Source organism: Apus apus, chromosome 9 (assembly GCF_020740795.1).
Source record: "Apus apus isolate bApuApu2 chromosome 9, bApuApu2.pri.cur, whole genome shotgun sequence".
In the NCBI taxonomy this organism is placed as follows: Eukaryota; Metazoa; Chordata; class Aves; order Apodiformes; family Apodidae; genus Apus; species Apus apus.
This window is the reverse complement of record NC_067290.1, coordinates 9165576-9187053: the sequence shown is the minus strand read 5'-3', so window position 1 is coordinate 9187053 and position 21478 is coordinate 9165576. Positions and strand designations below refer to the sequence as shown.

Here is a 21478-nt window from a genome sequence, read left to right as displayed (position 1 = left end):
GCTACCCCAACCTGGAGAGGAAATATCTTTATCCAGTGAGGCAGAAGGGGACAAGATAAAACACTATATTTCCTCTGAAGCCTAAATGGAAATTTTACAGAGGGATTAATCCCTTGAGAACCGTGTCATTCTTTTTGCTTTTCTTTAGCAACTTCTGCTGGTCAATAATTATCATACCTCTGTGTGGCTGGTAAGTAACATTACTCATGTACAGAAAGAGAAACTGAGATGGAGATTTATCTACAGCTGCTGGGCAAAGTTGGGAGGAATCTGGCAACAGAGCATAGGACCTGGCTCATGCCCTGTAGGCAATGCTCACCTTCCTGTAGTGCATGGGAAAGCTGCAGTTTAGTAACACTCACAAGTGGCAGGTGAAATCCCCAGGATGAGAATTCAACAGCCACTATTGAGGTCCCATCTTAAAGGCAGAGTGCTGTACCTGAGGGGTTGTGAACTCTACCCAAGGACTGAACTTCCCTGTGCTTCCATCTTCATGAAAATTCCTGGAGTTAAAGACATGCTCATTAGAAATAGTGCAGGTTGTTAATATGTTCCAGGATGAGATCTGGAAAGGCAAAATGCAGTATGTAAAGCTGGGTTTTGGCTTGTGAAGAAGCCCTGCAGCAAAGGAGCTGCTGTATTGGCCTTCAAACAAAATGAAATCCTCTCTTCCTGGCTCCTCCCATCCATGTGTGTTTGGCTGTGAACAGTCAGAGGCAAGGGATGGGGTGGTCTCCGAGTTCAGAGGACACCTGGGGTTGCTCTTCCTACCTCCAGTCTCTCTTTTCTTCCACCCCCACCTTGGTGGCATTTCATCACAAGAAAGCATGTCTCAGCTGGGCTTGGTCTCAGACTTGTATGGAGTCACGGGTGTATTGAAGGTGTATTGTGTTTGGGTCACATGAAGCTTTAATGTGCTGTGGAATTGGAAACATTGTAGGAGTTTGTATTCGAAGTGTCTTTATTTTTCTGGATGACCTTGTGAAATTTCCTTGCACCAGATCTGTATCTTTGCCATCCTGCTGCCTTTATCTAATTTGTTTTCTGGTGTATGTTACTGACATCCAGTGAAGTGTAATTTGTTTGAGAAGTGGCACTTGTTACAAGGATCCTGCTAGTAATCCTTGCATTGAATCCCTATATACACAACGTTCCAGGAATAATTAAAGTCACAAACTTCAATCTCGAGGGATGCACAGGGGAAACCTATCCTGAAATGAGGCTTGGCATATCTGACTTTTCTACTTCCAGTGCTTTCTAACAGTAGGATTTGCTTTTTATTGTTCCAGGACTGAAGTAGATTTAAGTGAAAGTCTGACATCCTGAATTTACACGTCCTTACAACAGTGTTCATCAGTCAGTGTTCTTACTGTATCCTTTCTGTACCCCTTCTCTCTATTAATTTTCCTCAATAGTCTGCAGGGATCATTTGCCAGCCTGATTCAAATTCCTGCATTTTCCTGGCATCTTGTTTTATAACATCTTGCATCATGTACTTTCCATTTCTGTAATCCATTTAATCCAAAATACTGGAATGGCTTTGCAGGTATTTATTGCATTTCTTTCTTCCTTGTGTTAGGAGGTAACAGGTCATTTATACAACTTAATCCAAAGTCTCTTGGCTTCTGGGATTATTTTTTTCCTTTTATTTTCCCACTGATTATCTTGGGGTTGGTAACAAGAACAAGAATTAGTAGGAAGAAGTTGGCTTTTTTTTTTGTGTGCATTGTTTTGTTACATTGTGCTCACAGCAGGGCCTGGCAGTTTAGCAGTTAAACCCTGCATCGAGTCCCCCAGCAATAATGTTACTGTTGCCTGTCCTTAATTTTTGGAAGCACTGGGCTTAGGGTTTGAAATAATGAAATACTGTTGCATCAGTAAGTGGTTTTCCATTCCTTTTGGCTCTGGAAACGGATATTCACAGTTGGGTGAAGTTCATTTTAATCCTCACAAAACCAGAGCTGGATTTGTACAAGTTGTCGTTGTTCTGCTGTAGAAACATTCTGTGCTTTCTGGATCCCTTTATCCCTCCCTCGGGCTAATCCATGAGCTTGCAAAACGCTCAGGGTGACTCCAGTTGTGGGATGGAGGGGTATCCAGTGTTACCTCCTTTTCCTCCTGCATTTCTTTCTCTCCCTTGTTCCAGAAAGGCAAGGTAGTGTTTGCAGTGTATACTTTCTGATGTGTGTAGATAGTGGGATGTAATTATCTTCCCCTGAGGTGGAGCGATTATGCTGGCTGTAAAGAGAGAGGGTCACAATCCTAATAGGAAATGATTTTAAAGCAATCTTGACCAAGTCTAGTGGAGCCATTTCAGACCACTTAAAACTCAGCCAGCCCTTCATGGTACTTGTGATATGTCTGCTTTATGCAGTGAAAGGCAATGGGACTAACACTTGTCAAGGGATAAAGAAAATCTGTGATAAACTGTGGCATGGGCTTTGGGCAAGTGCTGTGTGCTTGTCACGGGGGAGAGGCATCGACAGAGCCCAGTCTTGATTATTATTGTTCTTGATACTGATTTGGAAAAATGCAGGGCACTTGCAGAAGCAATAACCAGTAGTCATGAAATCTGCCACCTTGGGCTTCCTGTGCTGCAAAAGCTGCCCCTCTGCCCCCAGTGTGGATTCCTGCAGAGGCCAGAGAATCATTCCTGTTTCCCAAGCAGGTGGCTGGGCAGAGAGTGTCACAGTCCCCAGGTCAGAGCCAAATGGCTAGTAGATTCCTGGGTTTACCTGGGAATTTCAGGCTTCAAACATGCACTGACCTGCAAGGCAGATTTGGTCAGAGGTTGTTTTGTAGCAAACATTAGTTTGTGGTAAAAAACACTAGAGGAAGACAGACTTCGGCATCCTTTGGCACATGGTGGAGTTGTGATCAGCAGTGAGGTGAGAAGAAAGACTCTGGCAGAACTGGTAGAAGGTGGCCTTCAGCAATTGTAGGTCATAATGAAGGGCACTGGTAAGTCTGTTGGGACCAGCCCTGTACTAAAAAGCAGACACTGCTTCACATAAGCAATTTTCTGTATTTCAGTCCTTTACAGAAGCAGAATAGGCAGGGCTGTGCAGGTTAGCAAAGCTGTAAGCTAGCACCCAGGAGAGCAAGAATAACTAGCAGAGAAATGCTCCATGTCTGACTTTCATCCTTTGAGCTCCTCTGTAATGTTATTGGAAAACAAAAATTGTTTAAATAATGGAACAGACCCAATGAAATTGTGCAGTCATGCAGAAGGGGTGTGAGGAAGGGTTATTTCCTTCCTTTCCATTACTTTTCTCCTCCTGCCTTGCCTCCCAAACGTGGGTGGAATCTGCATGTCAGGCACTAGCACCATCAGCCTGGCCCGGTGGCTTTTCTTTATGGTGAGAATGAGATTAAATGCAATTAACATTGATTGAATAAAAACCACCCTCAGTTTGTATGCCGATTGATTAACAGCCATCCTTTCAGCAGTGGCCTTTTGTAGAGTGGTGTTTGTTCCTTCTGGCCCTGCTATTTTCTAGCACATGTCCAAAATCAAAAGCACTGAGTGTGTTCCCTGCTGTGATGTCTAGGGCTACCAGCTCTGCGGGGAGATGCAGCCCCCCAACTGGGATGATTTTTTGTGCAGTCTAGTAACTGCAGAGCTGCTCAGTCAGTGGCAAAACATTTCCTGTTAAGCAAGGCTAATGACGGGAGCTCTCCGTGAGTTAGAACGATGATCAGAACAATTGTCTGGAGGAAATCAATGTTATAATGCATGAACAAACAGGTGAGTCTCAGAACAGCTAGAGATTAGTTGTGCTAGTAAATAACTTCATATGTGGGTGATGCAGAGCAGTGGGAGGTGTCAAGGCAGAGCAAAGCAAACAGTGTCAGCTCCCTGACTCGGGGGGAGAGTGAGGAGGGGGGAGAGGAAACCAGAAAAACTGTTTCTGTTCCTTGCACTCTGTTGGTAGGGTATGTAGACCAGGGGACTTCCATGTGAAAGTACTTTCTGGGGTGTTCTGACAATGCGTCTCGTGAGTCTTTTGAAAAGGCATCTTTTCTGCTGTCAAGCCAGCTTTGAAGACACCATCTGGGGAAGTAGCCAAGAAGTCATTGGGTGAACTTCTCTGCTTTGCAAAGCTATTAACACCAGTACAGAGAAGAAGGAAAACAAAACTCTCTTCATAGGTTTTGAATTAATGTTTTTTTGTTGCTGCCAGACATACTCTTGCCCCTTCTTATTCCAAACCCAAGGACAGCAACTGTTGGGACTCCTGAAAGATGAGAGAGACAGAAAGGCTTTTCTGTGCAATAACTGTATGGCACAGAAGTGCTGTGATCCATTAGTCAGCACAGCTGCTCCATAAAATAGCCAATACCCTGAATATAACAGAACAAATTGCACATAACCAAAAAATACCTACAGCATACATCAAACCAAAGTGACTCAAATGTCCCTTGCAGCACTTTGGGGTACTAATAGCCCTGCAACAAATGCCTTCTCCAGTGGAAAGGCCTTGAACACCCATCTTAGGACAGGTCAGGATTTTCGTATTTCATTAGTGCCTTTTTCCAGACTGAGATGAAGAAGTTGTGTGGTCACGTTACTGAAGCCTGCTGTGTGCCAACAGGTCTTCTGGTTTTGAGAGAGCTGCCTGCACACAGTAGGGAACTAGGAACTATGGAGATTAATTTCTACTTTGTCACTGACACTCCAAATGCACAGAGTCATTTATCATGGGGATCTGCTTTCTGATTTCTTCATAACTACACAGTGCACATATGTGCAAGCGCTGTGGTGCAACTGCTTAAAGGAATATTAGAACAAAGGTAAGGCACTCGATGGAGGAAACCAGCAGGGTTTACCCCGTGAGACTAAAGGCTGGTTAAATAAATATGTCTTAGCACAGCTGAGGCTTGGCAAGCACTGTCTCTGGCAAATGCTGAGGGATGAAGTTCTTCTGGGTCTGGACTTTCAAGGAGGGAGATTTCTCCACTGGCTCTGAGCCTCTGGCAGTGCTGGGAGCAGGGATGCAGCGCTAGCCAGTGGCTGCAGGAGGCAGAGGGGATGCTGTGGACTTGCTGGGCAGCCCCGGGCTGGGATGCAATCTGACAAGAAACAGGGGGAAGACAAGAGAGTGGTGCATTAGAAGATCTTGCTGATTCTTGCTTACCCTGATGCTGGTACCAAGGCCTCAGCTCTCTGTTACAGGAGAAGGACCCTGTTGGGCATTGACTGGACTCCCTTAGCAGGGGTGGCATGTGTGGGCCAGATCTGCTTACAAAGCACAACACTTTATCTCCCTCAACCAGAACCAGAACTGGAATGCTACTGGCTTCCCCACAGGTACTGCCAAGTGGTGGGCTGTGTCAGCTGAGCAGCCAGCCAATTTTGTCTCCTGTGAGTTCCCAAGAGGGTCTCATGGTGCTGGAAGAGCATGGGTTAGCGGCTCAGGGTCCTGCTTGCCAGGAGAGGCATGGAGGAGAGCACTGCCTGCCCTCCAGCTGGATTTGCTGTTGGAACTGAACAGCTTGCCATTCCTATTTGTGCTGCAGCCACAGCTGTGAGGATTTGCCTTTGTGTGGACCCCTTTGTATGGACACAGTATTCATGTGTAGAGGCACTGGGCTGGAGCTCATCAAGACTTGAACCTTGTGTCTACCTGATAGTGCATTGGCAGGGGCATAAAAAATAATCTACCCTCCACATGCAAGAAGGACCCCAACCCTTCTCATCAGAATGTGTGTGTGATGCACTCCAAGGCTGCTTGTTCCTTGAGTTGTTGTTCTGCTAAGAGTGCCACAGAGACCAGCTAATGCCAACTGTGGGACAGTTAATTTATGACGAGGCACCAAACTTCTTCAGGCTGAGCCTCAACTCGATTAATTGGCAGTAGCCTGTTGTGTGGGAACAGCTTGTGATTCCAAGCTGCCTGGACTTGCTGCATATGCAACTTGTCTGGTGCATATGCAATGCTAAGGGCGTGTAGGAGAGGTGAGGCTTCTCCTTCCCTCCCCTGGCTTCCTCTGCTCGAGGTAGGTGTTGCAGCAACCTGGTAGCTTCTTTCAAGAAGGATTCCAGGTTGGAAGGAAATGAAGGGGTGCCAAATCTGTATCAGCATGGTTGCCATGCTAGGGTGGAATTAAAGCACTGGTGTAAATGGTTGGCTTAGCAAAGAGTGAGTTTAATTTTAGAGATATGGTGTCCTTCTGTGCTATTAGGCAGCATGTGAGGCATGAAATCAGTGCAACTGGGCTTTTAAGTAGTTAGCCACAGGTTTATAAGCTGATGGCCTGGGAACAGACAAAACAATGATGCATATGCTAACAAGCATGGACTTATATGATGGACTAACAGACCACGAGGGCTACAGAGCTTCCACTGTGCAGCATGAAGTGGCTGTGTGACACTGCAGCAGCTGGCAGAGGAACCTCTGGCCTCCAGCCTTGTAGCTGTGTAGTTTTGCCTGCACTGCGTGGCATGTTCTCCTGGAAAGAGTGAAAATAAATAGTTATTTTCTAGTTATTATTTAAATTTGCTTAAAAGAAAAGGTTTTAACATCTTCCATAAGGGTTAACCACAGAGTGGCCACATCAGTGGCTTTTTGACAAAATGTAGCATTCCTCGACACTTGACTGAAGTGTTACAGTGTGAATACAGTAAATTACTTTATAGCAAAATTGATGGCGAGTTGTTATGGCTTCACTCATTACAATTTGTGTGAGTGCTATTGAAGTTTTTAAAATGTATTGCTCTGTGCAAAACTTTTAAGTCAGTAATGAGTAGAAAAATTACCTCGGAAATTAGAGTCAGTCGAGTAATATTGATGGTTCATTTGTCAGATTCCTGGCTAAGCTTTGTCTAAATAATTTGGCAAACAATTTTCTCTTTATTCTTGAGTCCTTTGAAGCTTTTCCAGTTCATTGTTGTTAAGAGATGGGGCTGTCTTTGGAGATGCATGGTCAATGCAGACTGAATACGCTGACCTTGCAGGTGTTAGGCAGTGAATATCAGCCTGCTATGCAGAAGCAGCCCAAATGACATCCTCACCTCCTGACTGGTATTGCCAAGTGTACTAGAGTCATTATTTTGTGATGTTCTCCTTTCTGATTCACATTCAAGGAAGCACAGCTTCTCTTCTAAGAAAGGCTAGTGTCTAGAGAATAGAACTGAGCTCAAATCCGGCCCTAGTGAAAGTGAGTAGTGAGAGCAGGTGCAGCTAACTATTCAGTTGTCTTTCTGTAGTTGACTTTAGCAGGGCCCTCTAAACATGGGCAAGTACTGTCTGCTCTGCAGAATGGAACTGCACCTACCCAGAGCTTGAGAAAAAAGTAGGGTGTTGATGGGCTCACCCTCTGCAGTTCTGCTATTCATGTAGCTGCACCCACAGTTCACTGGTGAAAGGTGCCACTGCTGATGCACAAGAGCTGATAATCTAGGTTTTGAAATAGCATCCAACATTGATACCCCAGACCCTCAGATGGAGAGGTGTTACAGCTGGTACCAGTTGTGTTCTTATCCACTGCTTTGTTGGCTTGATTTCTTTGACTTCATAGAAGCGATAATGTAAAAATAGGAAGAGACCGTAGCAGGCACTGCAATCTGCATCCTAAAAAAGTTGAAAGCCTGTTTTCTCTGTCCTTTGAAAGTCCACAGCTCATACACAGATACCTGTAGGATCTGAGTGTGTGTCACTTGGCATAGAGGAGGTTGCTGTGGGGACAAAGCTGCTCCTGTGTCCTGCTGAGGCTGGGACTTACCATGGAGCTATGCTTAGTCCTGCCATCCAGCTGCTCTGAGACTTACCTGAGGCCATGGCCTTTCTCTCCTGCTGGAGGCCAGAAACCCTAATAATGTGCAGCTGTTCACAGGATCAGTCTCACCTTTGATATCATGACCTTCTGCCTTGCTTCTTCAGTCCTCTGTTCTCATAAGTTTCTTGTATTTTATAGCAGGTGAAACCTGATGATTTTTGTGGGATTTTCACCCTGTCAACATTAGTCCATTTCTGAAGGAAACAGTTGCATGTCAACAGCTGCATAACTAACTTGCTGCCTTTTCCTTTGTCATCTTTTTCCTCCAGGAGCTGTTAGTTAATTCTGGATAAACATCAGCCACCCAAGAGCAGAGGACAGGGACCACAGATGCCCTTGGAAGCCCCAGCACCCTTCTGGGTAGACACTGACCAAAACCAGTGCCTTCTGCCCTTCGCGGTCCAAGACAACATGATTCCTCTTCTAATTGGCTGCATGTATCAGTCTCACTGGATGTTCCTGGACTTGGGAGGAGGGTCCCAGGAGAGGGGAATGTTATATTTTCTTTTTTTTTATTGTATTACAATGTAAAAGAATTGTATTGTCTCCAAGTGCTTCCAGCACAGCTTGTAACCTGGGGGCTTGAGCCCGGTTCACCCTTTACTAGCTTTGGTTTTCAAGAGCTGTTATCTGTGTCCGATTGCTCTGAAGAAGAGGGTCCAAAGTATTTGGAAGTAACCCTGACCTAGCTTGTTAGGATTAACTGTTCCTAGCATGCTCCCATGGGTTACACCAGCAGGCGTGTTTCTTCCCTTCCAAGGTTCCCTCCTAAACAATAAACTGTTTAATGGTCACTGTGTGCTGAGAGGTACTTTCAGTCCCGTGAGTTTGTAAATTGCTGTTTTCTACCCACTACCCATGCCAACAAAAACTCCAGAACAAGCATGAGGAATAGAAATATTTCAAATCATAGTTTATAAATCACAAAACTTGTTTATTTTGGTCCCAGGCTGAATGACTTTGGCTTATTTAAAAATTCTTGGAAGAGCACAAAGTCCTGGCTGGAGGGAACTGGTGTTGGTGAATCATACTGAAAAAACGTTTGCCTGCTGAATGTAGAGTCCAAGTTACCTTTCTTAGCACCATCTCTTGTGTGCTGTTCCTGCTCTGCCTGCCACAAATGACCCTCCCTTTCAGCCCTGTGCTCTGCTTTTGAGCCCTCTCCTTGAGGGCTTGAGGGACAGTAGGAGCTATGTGCATCTGGCGTTTCACCCTGGGATAGAGGTAGGTGCCTCAGCTTTGTGAAAGACCTGTCAGCAGACCAAAGGAGCAGGTCTAGCTTGGTAACATGATTCCCCTTCTCTGGCTAAAGCTTCACCTCTGGCAGCCTTCTCTGCTCTTGTCCTTTCTGACTGTATGTGACAGTTTCTGAAGAATGTGAAGATGGATTTTTGGAGGTCATGTCAGAGTTGAACATGGTGTTTATGAAAATGGATGAGAGGGGCTGAGAATTGTTTTCTGTGTTATATTCTGCTTCATCTCTTTTTCCTTTAGGCAGCAACTTAGTGCTTTACATCTTCATTAAAGCAACAAAAATGCCATTCCTTCTTGTGGAGAGCTGATGGCACAGCCCTCTTCCACTTCAGAAGTGATGTTTGCTTCCCCATGGCTCATCTCTGGTAGTCTCAGATCTTGCAAAAATTGCAGCTTTTTATCACCGTGCAGGTCAAACTTGTTGTTCCCAAGAAAGAAAGGGCAAGTTTTTCCAACCAAAGTAGGAAACTCAGTGCCCTCAGATCTGTTTGTACCAATACTGGGTGGGCTTTTACTACTGGTGCTGGACTGGCTTTTGGATTTGCTTGGGATGGGCAGGTTCTACAGAGCCCCCAAACTTCTCACCCTGCATGCAGAAACTTGGAGCACCACGGTCTGCCCCTGACTAGATTTTAAATTTTTGCTGGTCTGAAGGGAAAAGTACCTATTTTGTCTCTTCTTCATTTTCCTCTTGTCCCTATCCAGTGTTGTCTTGGCATGAGTAATTTGCATGTCATAATTTCAGCTGCTCTAAACTGGGGGGAACTATGATGCCAGGGCTGATTATCTGGTGGCACTGGACAATTTTCTCTGTTAGGCAACTGTAATACATTTCCATGTTCTTTTATAATGAGCTTTATTTACCAAATTGGCAATTCCTCTGTTGAGAAATAACTGATTACAGCATTCAGGGAGTTGCTGTCATCTCAAGATATGCAGGTGTCTGTGGAACATAAGCAGATGTGATCGTTCAGACAGTGAACTCAATTGATAGAGGGTAGGGGAAAAAAATCAACCACAAAATCATAAATGTAACATCTCCAGCTAATGTTGGCCAGGTGCACTGTGGTTGTTTTGCAGCCCAACAAGGACGAAGTTGCACTCTAAGGCCATCCAGTACCTCCAGATGAGGGAATGCTTGATTGTTCGCTGTAAATATACCTCTTGTGTGTCATCTCTCTTCAGTACTAGCTTGCCTAACTCTCAGTCTCTGGTGGTCTCTGAGGACAGAAATTAGTTCATCATGTAACCTTGAAGTGGGAAACTCCTCTGTCCTACCATGTTGAGTTTGCTTTTAGCTTACTCTGTGATGAATGTCTACAGACTTATTGGTGATGGTGTGTGTGGGGATCATGGTCCCATCTGCCTTTCAGGCAGTCCCTTGTGCCTGGGAGCAGTTTGTTGCTGCTGTTGCCTTAATCATCCGCTCCGGTACATGGGCCTGGGGAAAAAAGTATGATGAGCAGACAGGTTGATAGGGAATTGCTCAAGATGAAGGACAGTTTTCAAAGCCTCAGCTGCCATCCAACTAAAAAATATACAGGTAACACAGCTTCTTGAGTCAATATTTTCTCTCCCCCCAACCCCCTCATCTTTGCTGCTCCTATACTGCTGAGGCCCTGGTGAAGAAGAAAGAAGCCCTGCATCATCTCTTAAGCTCCTTCTCCTTACATTTCTCCTTGAATGCTTGTTGGATATTTGGAGCATGATTTTTTTTCATGCAAGATTGTGTCAGCAGGTGTCAATTACTCTCCAAAGTGGCAGAGATCATTATTCCTGGAGCCTGGTGTCCAGTGTTGAATAGACGTCCTTATCACATGGCTACCATCACAGTTGGCATTAATGGGCAACTAGGACAGCAGGATAAACAAGTTTTGAATCTATTGTAGAGGCTAAATTGGAGGCAGTTTCCTCCAACGGCAAGTTTGAGGTAGGGTGGGGGCAGCCAGCCACGCTGCTGTCTGTGCTGCTTGTGCTGGACACAAAGGAGCTCTCTTTGTGACCTGTTTCACCTACTGGAACCAAACCTGCCCAATGCCAGATGCAGTTCAGGCACAGTGCTCCATTCAGCTGAACAGCTGCGTGTCCATTTTGCCTGCCCGGTTATTGCAGTTCTGTGTGCAAATTGGGTAATTGTGTGTACAAATGCATCCGGTAATTCGGATGCAATGTGCACAATTGCGGTAATTTCATGTGAAAATACAGGCTTGCAGAGCACCGGCTTTATGAGTATGAATTGTTTTAAAACTGGCCAGATGAATGGAAGGAACAACCTTTTTATTCATGCATAATTGCTTAGAGTTGCAGGAAGGAAAACGAACAAAGCCAGTGGAGTTAGAGAAGATGCAGCAAATAACAGAAGTGATAGAAATTTTCCAGTAGGCTTCAGTAGCTTTTAAAATGAAACATTTCAACAAGCGCTTCGAGATTCCAGTGTGCAAGAACATCTCAGGCTTTCTAAGCACCAAATTTGTGATCTTGCATAAAAACACAACCCATTGCCTCCTGTTGTTAATATTTTACACTTGGCTTTGCAAGATGCTTTATCTAATATCCTCTCTGCATTCAGGCTTCTACCAACTCTGCCTTCTCCATAACGGGAGAGACTGGAGGAGGAAGGCAATTGCCAAGCGTGTCTATAATCTGTGTAGGAGGGTTTTATGTAGCTGTAGGGGGAGAAGAGTAAGTCTCAATTCTTATTTTATAGTCTACTGAATCCTGTGATCTCATGCTGTGTGCTCCTTTTCCAAGCCGAGTTTTTCAATTTGTCATTCAAGTTGTTGTTATTTTTTATTTCCAAACTGGTTAAAAGTGTTTGTCTGCAGCTTGTCACTAAATTGTTTGTCTGAATCCCTAAAACGTTTCGTTGCCAGTCTTGTACACATCTTAGGACAACATTCTTCTCTTTGCCTGGTGACTTGGTCTTTTGGGGCTAGAAGCAGTATAGGTACAAGGACTTGGCTATTTTTTGAAGCTTACAGGAGCCTGAAGGGCCGTTCAGAGTCCTGTGGGGTTGTAGACCCACACCTGCTCCCATTCTCTCTATTTATTATTTTTTTTTAATCCTTGGAGAAGATGGGTGTGATATTCCTGAACTGACTCTCCTGCCCTCCTTGTCTGTCAGCCTTATAACTCTGCTTTTGGTACATGTCTTGTTTTTTCATCATTTCTCCAGTTCTCCTGGGTTGATCCCTTGGGAGAGTGAAGGGTGATGCCGTCTGAAGTGATTAGCCTGGACCAGTAGTTATTTTTGTGCTGAGGTTGTTCAGGGCAAGTAATGAAGCCCCTCCATCTCTGCTCTGGTGTGTAATTATGCTGGCAGAGAGGTAGTTGTGCAGCCTCAGGCAAAGCCAGAGGGAGCAAGTGGAGCAGCCACTGGTCTCAGGAGGACTCTGTGTCAAAAGTGTATCTTGGATTTAATGACACATGCTCTTTTCAGACTTGTACAGAGGTCAGCACATGGCAGAGAACTTTCCTTTTGTGTCTTCCTAGGGAGAGCTACAAACAAACTTTTTTTCTCAAGTTAAAGATGAAATCAACTACTCCCTTTGGGGTGTGTAACCAACTGCTCCTGAAGCTGGTTTCTCCTTGCAGGTGGCCTCAATGAGACATTCTTCCTGCTGGTAGTCAGTGGAGCAACGTGTGCTTGGTCCAGCCATTTCGTTTGTGGGATGTGCTACGAGATACTACTTGTCTGGTTTCTGTATTGTTGTCTGTGGGAGCTGTTGTGTGGAAGACTTGCTCTATCCCAGGGAGTGTAGGAGAAAGGGCAGTGGGGACCTGGAGTTTCATTTTGATTCCTACTTTGCATCCTCCTTTATTTTCAGAAAGTTTGTTTAGAAATAAATATAATTTCTGAAATTTTTGGAGGAGGTTTGCTAATTAGCATGAGCCTAAACAAAGCCCTTTGTCTCTTGTGGCTCTTTTTGAAGAATTAGGATCTGTTCACCTTTTTATGGATCCCTTAAAGCTTTAATTTCAAAAACCTTTTTGGATACTGAGTTAATATAGCATTGACAGCTGCAGGGTAAGTTGTCTTCATTCCTGTCCACTGCTAACATTTATGGCAAACTGGTGCATGTAGTTCAGTCCTATACACTTCCTATTTCCTTCTCTACAGAATTAAAAAGTAAATAAATATTACTTTCGCTGTTTAGGACCAGGAAAGATTATTGAGTCACTCAGACTGCAAACTGGGAGATGACCCACAGCTGTAGGAGAGCACCTTCAGGCTTTCCATGGTTAGTAGCTTCATGAGCATCATGCTGGAAACTCAGAGTTCTCTTGGTTTCTCTGCATTTGGTCTTTACCTGTATTTTCTCTGATAAAATGAGCTTGTTTTCCTTGAGTTGTACCTGCTCTGAGGCAGCTGCTGTGTGCTAGGAGTCTCTCAGCCTGTTGCCCTTGTGGGGATGCAGTGCCCAGCCACTGCACAGCAGTGGGAGGTGGACCTGGTGAGGGCACTCGATCTGCTTGTCCCTAGTCCTGTGAGATCCTTTTGCAACTGTCCCTGTGTGTGCTCACTCTTGGTCAGTGCTCATCTGCGTTGGTGGGTGATTTGGCTGAAATCACTCTGTGCCCAGGTGTGCACACTCCAGCTGTTCTGTGTGTGCTCTCCTTGGGTCTCTGGGTGGGCATCTCCTTGAGTATGGGGCAGAGGTGCTTGAGCTCTCCAGGGTAACTGGTTGCTGAACAGGCAGATTGAAGGCTGCTGTTCTCAAGATCCATCTCAGAGTTAAGGTGGCTCTTTTTGACCTGGTTGCATCATTAATCTGGGTATGTACTCCTACCTCACAGGTAAGGAAAATATCACCAGCTTTCAGCTTCTGACCACTGAGCCAGCCAAGGTGTTGCTTTCTCCCAGGGGCAGGATGGGAGGTTTTCTGTTTCTCAGGACCTTGTGCTTAGGTGTTAGTGGAGTTGGAATGGGTCTGCCTGGCAATTACTGGGTTTTTTTGTGGCTTTAGACCAGTTTTGTATTATTTAGTCCTTGAACTGCCCGAGCTGATTTGTGTTGTGGGCACCGGCTGAGGGACAGGACTGATGTTCCCTCAGAAGGAATGAGAAGGGTGTTAGTTTTTCCCTCCTACAACCTCTGAAACATCCCTCTGTAGCCATTCTCCTGGTAATGAAGTCCATCCTCACCGTGAGTTTGATTTTTATTTTCTATGAATGGGGAGTGTGACTGCAAGTCAGGATTAGCTAAACATACCATTAAAAATAAAGCATGGCTATTAATTTAATGGGTTCCTCGTTACAACCATCATAAAACAAGTAAACAGGAACTCTGCCAGTGCTGCCGTGCGTTCCCTTTCCGAGCAGCTGAACCAAGGGAGAGATTTGAATTTTTGCCATTTGATAAAGCTGTGTGCAAGCATGGCTTTTTAAAAATTAATTCTTTACTTTTCCTTCAGTAGCCTTTCAACTGCTGAAAAAGTCTGGCTGGTGACTGCAGTGAAGCTTTGTGGCTCTTAACGAGATGGAGGGGAAATGCCAGTTCAGGATTAAGCTTAAATCATATCAGCCAAAATAAAAGCTTACAAAAAGCAGAGAAATTGCCCTTTATGGGCTGCTTCAATGGAACAGCTTTCATAGTCCCTTTAATCCTTATTTACTTATTTTTCTTTTGCAAGCCTTTGTGTTGGGACTTCTTTCCTCTACTCATTACCTTCCAGTGCACTGTTGCCAGCAATGATAACTTCCTTGGATTGCAATTAATTGGGTTAAATGCATCAGCCCTGTACTGGTGTGATGGCCACGAGGGCTGAGCCTGCCATCCACGTGTGTTGCAGGTGTGTGGAGCCACCTTTTGCTGTGAGGTTTGTGCCTGCTCCCAAGCAGGGCTCTGTGCCCACGTCTTGGGGCTCTGCAGTGGGAAGGCAGACAGGGCTGTCAAAACTGAACTGAGACCAGTAGATTGACCTGTGTGCTAGGCCTGTCCCAAACATTAGTCAGGTGCTTGTGTAGTGCTGTGGGGTCTTGAAGTTAAAGAGGTTACAAAAAGAGAAAATGCTCCTCCGTTTATTCCAAGACTTCATTCTAATTATTTTATACAGTGCCTTCTGGTACCATGAAGATATATGTTCCCAGGCTGGAGGGCAGTTTAGAAAATAGAATATCCACAGTCATATATTTAATATACCTCATGGCTGCTTTCCCTGACATCCTAACGACACCCAGCCATGAAACCTCAGTGCCAGCTGTTGGTTCCACCCTGCTGCTGGTTGGCCTGACCTGCCTGTTGCCAGGAAAAATGAACGGTGCTGTCTGAAGGAAAGGGTTGCAGTTTAGTCTGTGGCCAGACAGAAGAGAAGAAGAGAAATTTTACTTCAGAGTCTAAGCTGATAATCTTCTTGGAAGCACCTTCAGACAGCAGGGTCTGGTTCTTCAGCTCCTCAGAGTACAAAACAGATGTCCTCTTTGGAGCCTGAAGGTGGCCCTGCATTTCTTGTTGCTGATGTAAACTCAAGTATTTTTATTCAAGGCTATTTTCAGCCAATGAATGGGGTTAGGTGTGTGCAGGTTATCTGAATCTGATGTCAGGGTGACAGTATGTAAGTGTGGCATCAGGAGAAAGCAAGTCCTTTGTGCCTGATGGGTCAGATATTTCCAAGTGTGGTTCTGCTGGGTAAAAATCTCCATTCTACAGTGCAAGGAATTGCCTGGAAAAATGAACCCCATGTGCATGCTCTAAGTTTAAGGCAATTGTATCATATCATCATTCTGACCATGAACTTGGTCACTGCCTGCCAGGTCTTACCTTGTGGGATTGCTTAGGAGGTCCAAACTCAGGCAGCTCTGTGGGAAAACCAAGGACACATTAACAGGGAGGTTTTGATAATTTGTACTCAAGAGAATTGTGCTTTTTATCACTTTCTAGTCATCCCTGGGACTGGAAGTTGATGCTCTAACACTGCTGCAGACCTCGCAGCACTCCTGTGCAAGTAGATGACAATATAATCACAGCTGTTCTCAGGAGAGCAGGATTCTGCCATTCTCAACTTGAAAGAAAATTTGATTCTAATGAGGTAAAAGGTAAGGTAAAAAGTTCTGAAACTCAGAAGCCTTTAGCATCCATTGAGAATGTGGACAGTGAAGTAAAAAGTATGAAAGGTGGCTCAGCCCTGCTACCACTCCAAGGGCCTGCTGGGCCACCTTGTGAGCACGGCTCCCTGGGGAGAGCTCCTGGTTCTCCTAGCTTGGTCTGGTCCTAAGCAGTTATTTCCATCAAGCCTTAGATTTTAGGTTAAGTAATTTATAAACCAGCCTGTAATATTTCCTCTTGTGGCTCCAAATCCCCACATATCTTCCCTGAAACTCTTTCCAGGTTTTCAAGGTACACCAAAGCTCTACCTGAAGACTGGAAGAGAAACACCTTTCATCTCATGGTGTCTGTATGTCCAAAAAGGCTGTGCCTGGCCCAGGGCTGTCTTGCCCATTCTGAACCTGGGGGCTGAGTTGTTTGTGGGAGGGGAGGGGAAGTGTGCTCATGGAAAAGGTGTGGTCAGAAATGTACCTTTGACTGTTTACTTGAGGAAAATTAACAGCCTTGGTTCTGGTTTCCTAAGAATGTTCCAAGTCCAGAAAATTCGGGTCAGTGAGTAATGGCAGGTGAGTCTCAGAGCTGTGCAATAAATTCACACACTTTTCCATACTCACGGCCCTGCATACAGTGGGTTAATTAGTGTGATGTTGCCTTCTGTCTAAACTTCTTCACTGCAAGGTCATCAGTGGGTTTGTCACCCCTTATTGTTAATGGAGACGTTCCTTACCTCAGGAGTGAGGCATGGTCTTCTGGAGAAGGCTCAGGTAGTTTCTGTCCTTCCCAGATCACTTTGCAGAGTCCTGATGCTGGAGATGTCTGTGCAAACTGAAAAGCAAACTGATTCTGCTGTCTCTGCCTCATTATTCCCCCCCAACAAGTAATTGAGTGGTTGCACTTTATTAATGCAAATAACTTTCTAGTTTGAGCTGTTAGGATACAGTTTGATGTTTATATTTATTTATTTGTAACATCCAGACTTTGTACTGTCTGGATTAATCCTCAAGCTAATCTGATGCTGAGCTATTATTGTGACAATTGAGTATACAATTTGACATTCATGCTGTACCTTGTGTAGCTAATTTATGTAACTCAATTTATAAATTACATAAATTGGTTACATAATTTACCACATACCTTGTACACTTCACAGTAATATTCCCAGCTTGCAATTTAAACAATCCTTATACCAAGAATAATTTACACTGAAGACTCTTGAATAATTTTGCAATCTATTCCTGGACAGATAAGGAGCCATGTTTGTTAAATAAGCATTTGTTGGTGTTGGTTTTAACTTATTAATCACTCCATCCTTATTCCCAGGTAATTTGTTGCTCGTGTGTGTGTCCTCCTGGGTGGTGCTGTGCTGGCAGGGCCAGACACCTGCAGTGTTCCAGGTCTTCACCTAATGCCTTTTAGGACCCTCCTGCCTGGGAAGGATTAATTTGTCCCTCTGTCACCCGGTGGTAACTGGGCTTCGGCTCAGCTGATCCTGCCTGGAAAGCCAGTGCTGCTGCCTGCAGCCTCATCCAGGAGTGTGGACCTGGGCTTCTCTATCACCCACCTCAGCATGTATGTGATGGGTGATGGTATAATTGCAGTGAGGTGGGATTTGGAGGGAGAGGGGGGGTGTAGGGGCTCAAGGTGTAGGGATGGAGAACATCTCCATGTTCTCAAGGAAGTTAGGTGTGATGAATCCTTAGGAAGTATCTGTTCACCCAACTGGGGGCTAGAGGGAGCCAGGTCCTGCTCATAACCTCATGGCACCAAAGTGTTTACAGGATGTAGGGGAAGGCACACAGAGGAGGACAGTGCTGTTCATCACCTCTTATCCAACTGGCCTGTGGGACATTGACTGGCTGATCTCCATTGCTCCTGGTCACTGGTGTTACATGGGTTGCCACAGATGCTTGCAGGTGTCAGCTGGGTGTCCAGCAGTGTGCACAGCTCAGAGGGAGCACTGTGCCACTCCATATCATGGAGCATGACAATGGCCTGCTGCCAAAGTTGCCCAAGCTCCTGCTCTCCAGGTCTTGCTTTGTCCCCTTCCCCTCTTTTGCAGTCCACATTATGGCCAAACAGCTCCTGTATGGGCAGCAGGAAAGCAGAAAGGTGCCAGGACAAAGCACAAGGGCAGTAAGGACTTCGCAGACAGGACCTTTTGTTAGCCTTGACATGGCCTTTCTTTTCCTTGTCCTGTGGCTTGTCATCCTGTTGTCACTGCCTGGCTCCCCTGCTTTCCTCAGGAGGGGACAGTGGTGACAAAGACCATTAATTTGGCATCCAGCTGCTCCAAAGCCCCATCCAACCCCACAGCTGTTGCCCTGTAACTAGTGCCTCCAAGCTCCACAGATACCAAACCTGCAAATACTACATGGGAGCGTGGAGACTGAGGTCATCATCTTGCAGTCCTGCTGGCCGCTGTGGCCACCAGCCACCTCCCACCGATGCCCAGCGCTCTCCCCCTTCCCATGGTGCCACTGGGAGATGACGTCCCCTCCTCACATGCCTCAAGCTCCCTGGCCTCTGGGGGAGCACAGCTCTTCCCAGCTTTGCCTTTTGCTCCTCCTGATCTACCTACCGATTAGGACCAGCAAACGAGTTACTGTGAGCACACAATCCTGGCACGTGCACGAGTCAGACCCATGAACCCCACACCCGCGTGGGCAGACCCCGACCCTGACGGCTTCTGTAATTATCTCTTGCAAGGCAAAACAATTAGGAGTCTTTGCTCTCTCCTCCCTCCCTTCCCCCTTCCTCTTCATTGTTCTTGGCAAAAAAAGGTTAATTAAACTCAGAAAATATCCCTTTTCTCCCCCCTCCTAAGCATGAGACTGTTAATTTTCTCTTTATATTTGTATTTAATTAATTCCTGCGAAGGCTCTGACTATATTTTTGGTATAATTTCTTCCTTTGTCTCTCTTTCTCATTGTTAATCCTTGCATATTCAGTTTTTCCCCTCCCTTTTTCCCCTCGATTTGAAATTCTATTACCATTTCAGAAGGCAGGCGTTTGAAGAGAAAATTGAATACCCGTCCAGTCTTGATAAGAAGGGACATTTGGTACTAACGGTAATTCGTGAAGCAGATTTCCCCCCCACCCTGCTGTTGGTCCCCCCCTCCCTTGCTTTCTGCACTCCTGCTGGAGCATCCAGGTGTTCCTCGGGACTTGGGGGGAGGATGTTAGCTCCTCTGTCCCAGGGTCACGGTGCCCTGGCAGCCGTGTGCAGGGTGACAGGGTGAAAAGCTGTCCCCAGCACCTCCCATGTCCCTCCAGGGATCCCAGGAGTCAGGCTGGCACCCGGACTCTGCTGCTTTGGCACGGAGGTGATGCTGTGCTGTGTTGTGCCCGTGTTTTTAGGGGAAGCTGGACTGTACCCGATGCTTTCAGGGAGGGCTCCTCTCCTCAGCCCCACCAGCAGCCATCGTGACCAAGCAGCAGCCCTGAACCTCCCTGTGCAGGGCCAAGGAGTTTCTTCTAAGGGACAGCCCTGTGTGAAGCGGCGTGGCCCGTGCCTGTTGGGGCGATGTGTACACGTTGGGGTGTCCAGCTTTTGGGCACAGGGTCCTGCAGCTCCTGCATTTGGGACGCACCCGTGGGCACAGCCACCACTTCACGCCTCTTCCCACCTTGTCCTTGCACCCTGGTGTAGATGTGGGGCTGCCGGGGCTTAACCCACCAGCTGGCCGTGCCAAAAACAGGAGCGGGGATTTATTCTGCTTTTCACCCTGCTCCAGGCTCGCTGTCACTTCCCTCGACACAAGGTCCCCTGTCCGGGATCCCCATCTCCCCCTCCCACCGAGGGGTGTGGAACACCCACCCCCCTGCAGCCCCGGCTGCCCCCCCTGCCCGCTGGAGCCCACCCGCAGCCGCGGGGCCGGGCTCCCTCCTGGCAGGAGCACAAGGTGGCACTGTCGCTCCGCGCTGTCGCTCCGCGCTGTCGCTCCGCGCTGTCGCTCCGCGCTGTCGCTCCGCGCTGTCGCTCCGCGCTGTCGCTCCGCGCTGTCGCCGCTTCCCTCTCGGCTCGGGGGCCGCAGGAGCTCCGGCAGCCCCGGGGGGTCCTCCCGGGCTCTGCCCTCGGCGGGGTCTGTGCCTGCCGACAGCCGAGGTGCATCGCTGTGAGCCCCCCGGATGGCCCAGGCGCTGCCTCCCCGCTGGGTAAAAGCCCAGCTGTGGGGTTGGGGCTGAGGCTTGTCCAAACTGGTGTCACTGGGACCCGCAGGGGCTGTGAATCTTCTCCCAAGAGATAGAGCCAGAGGAAACAGCGTCAAGTTGTGCTGGGGGAGGAGCGGGAGGGGGGGTGGTGGTGAAGGATTAGATTGGATATTAGGAAAAATCAAATTGCTGAAGGAGCTGTCAGGAACAGGCTGCCCGGAGAAGTGGTGAAGTCACCATCCCTGGAGGTATTTGGAAGAAATGTGGATATGGTGCTGAGGGACATAGTTTAGAGGTGGACCTGCAGGGCTGGGTTAATGGTTGGACTCAATGGTCTTAAAGGTCTTTTCCAACAAAAATGATTTTGTGATTCTATTGGATGATTCTGCAAATCCCAGTTACAACTCTGGGCTCCCGGGACAGGTACATTAACCAAGCAGCCCAAGGGCAGGAACTGGCCGCTGCTGTTGGCTGGGCAGTGCCCTGGAGTTCAGGAGAACATCCCTCGCCCTGGGCAGGGTGGGGGCTGCAACCCCCCTGGCAGTGGCAGGAGCCTCTCTGGCGGGACAGAGCGGCCGTGCCAAGACCCAGGCTGAGCTGGATGGCAGCTGCTGTGGCCATTGGCATTTCTGTGGTCCCAAAGAGCCAAGAGCAGGGTCTGGCTGCTACACTCCTGCTTGTGCCATTCTGTGTGGCTCTGTGCCCCGCTTGGGCTGGAGGGTAGCGGGTCCTGGTGAGGCAGGAGAGTGCTGTGCCCATGGGATTAAACAGGAGGATTGAACAGGAGCCCCAGGTAGTACCCCCTGCCCTGGCACAGCCATGGCCCCGAAGCAGAGCTGGCAGGACATAAGGAGGAGCTGATGTGGCATGCGAGAGCCCGGAGAAACTTTTTTGGGGCAGGGATAGCATCCTGGCAGTGGGGGGCAGGGAGAGGACTGCCGGAGCTGCAGAGTCCCCGGGGAGCAGAGCTTTCCCCACCTCCCTCGCTGCTGTGTAAATCATGACTGCTTGGACTGAGCTGAAATGAAATATTCCCTGTTTCCTTGCCCAAATCTGTAGTTTCCTTCTGGCTCCGGGGCTCTGGGCCATATTGCACATTTGAATTTAAAAGCAGGCTTGTGCTTGGGCTATTTATTTATTTATTTATTTAAGAATTATTATTATCTTTAAAATCAAGGTCCTTTTTTTTTTTTTTTCCTTTTCTTTTTTTCCAGCTTGATGCTTCCTCCTGGAGCAGGGGCTGCCTGA

General features: G+C 46.9%; 1 protein-coding gene across 6 annotated transcripts in view; it reads left to right on the top strand.

The window, feature by feature from the left end:
- Positions 1–21478, top strand: part of CHCHD6 (coiled-coil-helix-coiled-coil-helix domain containing 6) — a 127986-nt gene that overhangs the window by 100620 nt on the left and 5888 nt on the right. The window contains exon 9 of one of the 6 annotated variants that reach the window (XM_051627829.1): positions 8049–8573. The exons of the other annotated variants lie outside the window; for them this stretch is intronic. Within the exon in view, the coding sequence (XP_051483789.1) occupies positions 8049–8072 (24 nt within the window). The 3' untranslated portion in view covers positions 8073–8573. Of the gene's footprint in view, positions 1–8048; positions 8574–21478 lie in introns of those variants that run through there. 6 annotated transcript variants of the gene reach the window in all.